Source organism: Colobus angolensis, unplaced genomic scaffold, assembly GCF_000951035.1.
Source record: "Colobus angolensis palliatus isolate OR3802 unplaced genomic scaffold, Cang.pa_1.0 Scaffold560, whole genome shotgun sequence".
Lineage (NCBI taxonomy): Eukaryota > Metazoa > Chordata > Mammalia > Primates > Cercopithecidae > Colobus > Colobus angolensis.
The window spans coordinates 288,068-294,969 of NW_012119155.1; the positions used below are offsets into that span (position 1 = coordinate 288,068).

At 53.6% G+C, this 6,902-nt stretch overlaps 1 protein-coding gene across 1 annotated transcript in view; it reads right to left on the reverse strand.

Moving 5' to 3' along the window:
* Positions 1–4,771: 4,771 nt before the first annotated feature.
* MYO15A (myosin XVA) overlaps positions 4,772–6,902 on the reverse strand; it is a 62,581-nt gene continuing 60,450 nt past the window's right edge. Inside the window, exon 65 of the mRNA XM_011961653.1 lies at positions 4,772–5,142. Within this exon, the coding sequence (XP_011817043.1) occupies positions 5,041–5,142 (102 nt within the window). The 3' untranslated portion in view covers positions 4,772–5,040. The remainder of the gene's footprint in view (positions 5,143–6,902) is intronic.

The following is a 6,902-nucleotide window of genomic DNA, read 5'->3' on the forward strand; positions in this document are numbered from 1 at the left end:
TGGCAGAGGCGCCGGCGCAAGCGCAGACGGGGACCGCTCGCCGTCCGCCGCCCCTCCCCCACTCGCTGAGGGGCTTCGAGGGAGCGCTCTCAAATAGCAACCTGTCTTCACGCCGCGCCGCCTCCAGGACCGAAGGGCTCCCTCTACAGGGGTGCGCTCACACTGCCAAGAGTGTCGCCATGCCGCGTCACGGCATCGTCCGAATGCCCGCAGACGCCTCAACCCCAACGCGCAATCACCGGGGAACCGCCACAACCTAGGCCGCGCCGTACCTCCCCCTTTAGCGCTTCCACTCCTTTAATTGGGCCGTGGACCACGCGCCGGGCAGGCCCTGACTGGAGTTTCCGGAAGTCGGTTGGTAATCATGCGTGTCAATCAGGCAGTCTCCTTGGTTACTGCGTCCGTCACTTAATCAGTGGCTGGGCGAGCAGCGAGGACCCCTAAAGGAGAAATGGTTGGCTAAATAAGTGCCTGAATGGAGACTCCGCCTGAGGAAAGCCCTTAGGACTCCTAAGGAAACTTCTGAAACCCGCGAAAACTTCTCAAACTGCGGGACCGAGAGCACCCAACCCCAGCTCTGAACTCAGATAGGAACGTCCGGCACAAGCCGGACGCGCGTTGTCGGGGTACAAGCCAGCCTGCCGCCGCTGCCGCCGCCGCTCGGAGCGGACGTTTCACGAGTCACGTCCCGGTGACGGCGGGCGCGGGGGCGCGCTGGGGTTGGCGTCAAGCCTCCTTGGTGCTGGAGATGGGCGTGGGGGCACCTCCTACGGGGACGACGGAAGAAAACTCCAGGAAACAAACGGGCGCAAGGATAAGGCTAAGCTATAGATAATGACTACAGTCAATTCAAAAAAGTTTTGAAGCAGTCAGCCAAGGCGTGGCCAGGCGCGGGGGCTCACGCCTGTAATCCCAGCACTTTGCGAGACCAGGGCGGGCGGATCACTTGAGCCCAGGAGTTCGAGACCAGCGTGGCCAACATGGCAACCCCATCTCTACAATAAAATTTCAAAAAAAGAACTGGGCGTGGTGGCGCGCGCCTGTGGTTCTAGCTCCTCGGGAGGCTGAGGTGGGAGGACCCCTTGAGCCCAGGGGCTTGAGGCTGCAGAGAGCCGAGATCGCGCCACTGCACTCCCGTCTGGGCGACAGAGCTCCAAAACGAAACAAAAAGGCGTGGCCGTGCAGGATGCACTGGAGGGCTCCAACAAATGGGGGGGTTCTGCTGGAAAATCTCCCATGTCTCCCCAGGATAAAGTTCCCCTGCTTTATTTGGCGCTCAAAGCTTTTCTTCAAGACCCTTCTGGCCTTGGCTCCTCCTCTCCTCTTTCCACGTACACTGAGCCCGGGCCCGGTCCTCATCCTGTAAGCCAGGTCTACAAGCATGCTGTGTCTCACCTCCTGGCCTTTGCCCAGGCTGTTTCCGCCACCCGAAATGCCAGTTCCTTATCACCCGTCTCCTCCTCGCCCTCGTCCTCGTCCTACTCCTCCGTTGCCCAGGCTGGAGTGCAGTGTCACTATCTCGGCTGACTGCAACCTCGACCTCCTGGGTTCAAGCGATCCTCCCACACCTCAGCCTCCTGAGTAGCTGGAACTACAGGCATGCACCACCACACCCCGCTAATTTTTCTGTTTTTAGCACCATGTTGCCCAAATTGGTCTTGGAACTCCTGGGCACAAGATCCTCCCGCCTCGGCCTCCCAAAGTGCTGGGATTACAGGCGTGAGCCACCTCGCCCAGCCTGGAATGGACATTTTTTAAAAAAATTCCCAAGTTTTTACTATGTGCCAGGACCTGTACATATACTAGCCCAATTAATCGTCTAAGCACTTCAATGAGGGGGGCATCATTATTATTACCATTGTATTTATAGGGAAACAGGCCCAGAGAGGTGAAATGACTTGCCCAAGGCCATACAGCGAGTATGTGGCCTAGTGATGACTCAAACCCAGGCTGCCTGGTTCCAGAATCTGTGCTGTCCCTCACTGGGGCTCAGAGAGGGGAGAGTCCTAGCTCAAGAGCAGTCAGGGAGGAACACAGGGAAGCTTCCAGTGCAGTGTCCAGGATGGGAGGGGCTGTCAACCTAGAGAAGAGGTGATTCACACTGTGGCTCAACCTGGACGATCTACTTCCAAGGAACCGCTTATGGTCTGTGTGGGAGGCCCCAGTCCTATTCTGAAAGCCAAAAGGGCCCCCTTGTTTTCATTCTGCCACATCATCCCTTCCTGAACCTCACAGTTTAGCTCAACTAGGGAAAAGGTTTTGGGGCAAAAATAATTAGCCTGACACCCCCTCCCCCTCACACGTATGTATGAGGGGCAGAGGGCAGGACTCAGGGCTGCCTCATGCTGGAGCCCACTGTGCTCTGTTTTGGGGAGTCCCTATACTGAGGGAGCATCAGCGCAGCAGGCAGAACCCCAGGGGTTAGGTGAGCCGCCAGACGCAGCCCCTGTGCAGTGGTAACTTGATTGACACCACACTCTTTCTGGTGAGTTCCTTACTTTCCTCCCCTTGGGGTCTGCTTCTGGGTAAAGCCAACCCAAGACAGTGGTGAAAAACGGGACAGTCCTGTGGCAGTTTTATCAGGGGCTCTTTCTTGATCCTTTCCATCCTAGGATGGTCTGATTGACCCCCTAGTCCTGCCAGCTGGAACTTCTAATTTCTCCCAAGTTCTCCCCACCCATCACCACCACTAGAATCCATGACAAGTTTTCCAGCTAACACTGCAGCGGTCAACTCCTACATTCACTCTTTGTTCAGTGGTCAGAATGGCTTTTACAAAGTACAATCTGTGCAGGTTGCACTTCCCCTTCCCTCTCTGGAAAACCTTTGAAGGCTCCTCATGGCTGTTGGAATGAAATCCTAAAAATTTTTTTTTTTTTTGAGACCGAGTCTCACTCTGTCGCCCAGGCTGAAGTACAGTGGCGTGATCTCGGCTCACTGCAACTCCCACCTCCTGGGTGCAAGTGACTCTTGTGTCTCAGCCTCCTGAGTAGCTGGGATTACAGGCGCATGCCACCATGCCTGGCTAAGTTTTGTATCTTTAGTAGAGGCAGGGTTTCACCATGTTGGCCAGACTGGTCTCAAACTCCTAAGCTCAAGTGATCCATGGGCCTCAGCCTCCCAAAGTGCTGGGATTACAAGTGTTAGTCACCATGCCTGGCCTAGAAATCCTAAATTCTTTTTTTTTTTTTTCGGAGATGGAGTCTCACTTTGTCACCCAGGCTGGAGTGCAGTGGCATGATCTTGGCTCACTGCAACCTCTGCCTCCTGGGTTCAAGCGATTCACCTGCCTAAGTTTCCTGAGTAGCTGGGATTACAGGGGCACGCTGCCCTATATATTATTCATATTGCAGTAGAAACAGGGTTTCACTATGTTGCCCAGGCCGGTCTCGAACTCCTGAGCTCAGGAAATCCGCCTGCCTCAGCCTCCCAAAGTGCCAGGATTACAGACGTGAGCCACTGAACCCAGCCCAGAAATCCTAAGTTCTTTTTTTTTTTGAGGCGGAGTCTCGCTCTGTCGCCGGGACTGGAGTGCAGTGGCCAGATCTCAGCTCACTGCAAGCTCCGCCTCCCGGGTTCACGCCATTCTCCTGCCTCAGCCTCCGGAGTAGCTGGGACTACAGGCGCCCGCCACCTCGCCTGGCTAGTTTTTGTATTTTTAGTAGAGACGGGGTTTCACCGTGTTAGCCAGGATGGTCTCGATCTCCTGACCTCGTGATCTGCCCGTCTCGGCCTCCCAAAGTGCTGGGATTACAGGCTTGAGCCACCGCGCCCGGCCCTGAAATCCTAAATTCTTAATGTATCCCAGAAGCCCTATCCAAACTGTCTTGGCCCGCCTCTTCAGTCTCAGATCCTGCTACAAGTAATGCGCACCTCAGGGCCCCTGCATATGTTGTTCTCTCTCCTCATTCCCTAGCTAAGTCCCACTCACAGGTCTTATCCTAGTTTGCAGTGATTTGACTGTGATTAACTGCCAGTGCCTGGTATTTGCCTCGTTCACACTAGGTATTGCTGCTGCCATGGATCTTGCAACTATGCCCCCATCTACCTATCTAGTCTCCCATTCCCAAGTGTTCCCTGCCCAGCACAAGCTCCCCAAAGCACCAGCACTTTCTGTCAACATTCATTCGTTTATTTTTTCATTAATATGACAAATCTTTTTTAAGTGCTTACTCTCTGTTAGGCATCCTCCTAGGTTATGGAAGATACAGCAGGGAACAAACATGATTTTCTTTGGAATGTTTATCCCGCTCTCTTCCATCTATTCTTAGCAAACTCCTACTTATCTTTCAAAACTCAATGCTAATGTCCCATTTTCCAAGAAGCCTTTTCCCAGATTTCTCCCTTATACCACTCAAACTTGTGTGGCCCATCAAGTGATGGGGGTTTGGGGTTGGGGATACCCAAGGAGTGGGGGATGGTCTGTTCGTAGGCAGTGAGTCAGGGGCCTAAGGTAACTCCAACTCCTGCCTCCTCCCTCAGGCTTGTTTTCCAGCCACTTAGCAACTCCATGGAGAAATGGCTGCCAGGCACACCTTTTGTTTGCACAGAAATAACCAAAGACCAGAAATTCAGGCTGACTGGCAGCACAGGGAGGGGCCCCTTAGAAGGACATGTAGGTGCTGGGATGTGGAGTTGGAGCAGATTCCAACATCAGACCCTGAGTAAACCAAAGGCAGAGTCCAGTTCATCTAGGCAACTGGTGTGGGGCTTCTGTGCCATAGGCAGGAGTTAGGGGCAGGGTCTGCAATGGGTACATGGCAGGAGGCCTCATGGTCCTGCCTTCTGCTCCACTGCACCATGGGCCAGACTTTTGAAAGTTCCTCCTGCTATCTGACTCAAGTCTGCATGCTGCCATTCCATCCCAATTCAGGATGGGTCTTCTTGGGTTCTTGGGGATTTTAGTTGCTCCTGTCTCCTCTTAGTGTCCTCCAAGGCTCTGGCCCCTTACAGGGGTCATTGATCCTGAGAGGTCTAGTGATTTCTCTGAGGCCACACAGTGAATCTTCTGGAGAAGGTACTGGAGGGCTGGGAGCCGGGTCACAGCAGGGTGATCTCGCTGGGGGGCAATGTGAGCCGCTTCTCACGGGCACTGAGCAGGTTCTCCACGTGCACGGCCACCACACGACACAGTTCCAGTCCCTGCAGGTGACAGTGACAGTCCACGCCCACCCAACACTTGCCCAGCTCTTACCTTGGGGTGGGATGTACAGAATGGAGAGGTGGTTGAGAGATAGGTGGAGACCACCATTCATGAAGGAACCCTTGTCCCCACCTCCCCCAGGGCCTGAGAGGAGCATGAAGAGCTGGAAGACCAAATGGTAGGGTGTGGGATGCAAGGGGTAAGCAAGCAGGAGACCAAGTGCCTCTGCTGGCTTTGCTCCGTGTGAGCTGTGTGACCCGGGGTCTATCACTTCACCTCTCTGAGCTTCAGTGGCCTCATCTGTAAAGTCTCAGTTGACTAGGGGACTGCCTCACAGACAGGGCTGTGGTGAGGATTCAGTGAGGCTTTACTGCATATAAATTTTTTTTTTTTTTTTTTTTTTTTAGAGTTTTGCTCTGTCACCAGGCTGGAGCGCAATGGTGCAATCTTGGCTCACTGCAACCTCCGCCTCCCAGGTTTAAGCCATTCTCCTGCCTCAGCCTCCCGAGTAGCTGGGACTACAGGCACGCACCACCATGCCCAGCTAATTTTTGTATTTTTAGTAGAGATGGGGTTTCACCATGTTGGCTAGGATGGTCTCCATCTCTTGACCTCATGATCTGCCCACCTCGGCCTCCCAAAGGGCTGGGATTACAGGCGTGAGCCACCATGCTCGGCCACGTGTAAATGCTTTAGATTTAAAAAGTATGAATCCAATCAATAAATGGTAACAGTTTCTAACTGTCTGTTGCCATGGTTACCGCCTGGCTCCCACAGTGCACAATGGGCAGTGACCCAGGCTCAGTGCTCCCAATTGGAGAGGGGTAGGGGAAGGCATCAGGGAATTGTGGAAATCAATCTGTGAATGTGGTTCTCAGATGGAAGCCATTGTTGGAATCCCCCCAGGGAAGCTGCTCTGAGAAAGGATAAAATCATGTTAGCAGCACTCTCTGAGTGGTAACTGTGTGCCAGGCCTTGTCCTAAAGGCCTGATGTGTCCTACCTGTTTTAATCCCCCCAGTGTCTCTGAGAGACAGGAGCTATTATATCCCATTCCACAGATGGGGAAACTGAGGCACAGAGCCTTGAAGCTCCAGACTGCACAACTGGTAGGTGGTGGGATTTGAACCTGGATGGTAAGAGGCCTGAGGATCACACTCTGAAGTGCTCTCTGCTGAGGTTAGCTGTGCTGGCCCTGCCTTGGGGGCCACCTCTGCTAATTAAACCAGTGTGTGCAAATGGAGTCTTCTTCTCCAACCAATCCTTTACCTACCCACATGCTGCCATGTTCTAGGCCTTTCTGGGATTGTTGCTGCATTTGACAGTGTGGAACCTGAGTCTCAGTGAGAAGCAGGGATGCCTCAAGATTCCCTCACACAGCCTGTCAGAGGTGGGCAGGATGGGGACCCAGGTCTGTTGGTGCCACACTGCTGCACTCAGACATCACCTCCTCCTGGAAGCTCTTCCTGATTACCTCCCAGATAGCTCAGGTCCCCTGTACACCCTGCCAGCACTGATCAAGGTATATTTTATATCTGAGACTTGAGGCTCTGTGAGGGCCAGGGTTGAGGGGTCTCAGTCACTTCAGTATCTTTGCTACACAGAGATGCTCAGTGGACCTATGCTGAATGAGTGAATGAATGTAGCCCCTGACACATACAGGCCAGAGGTAGAGATGGCAGCATAAGGAGGTCACATGGTGCTGCAAGGAAGTGGGAAAACCAAAGAGGCCTTCATCCATCCATCCATCCATCCACCCA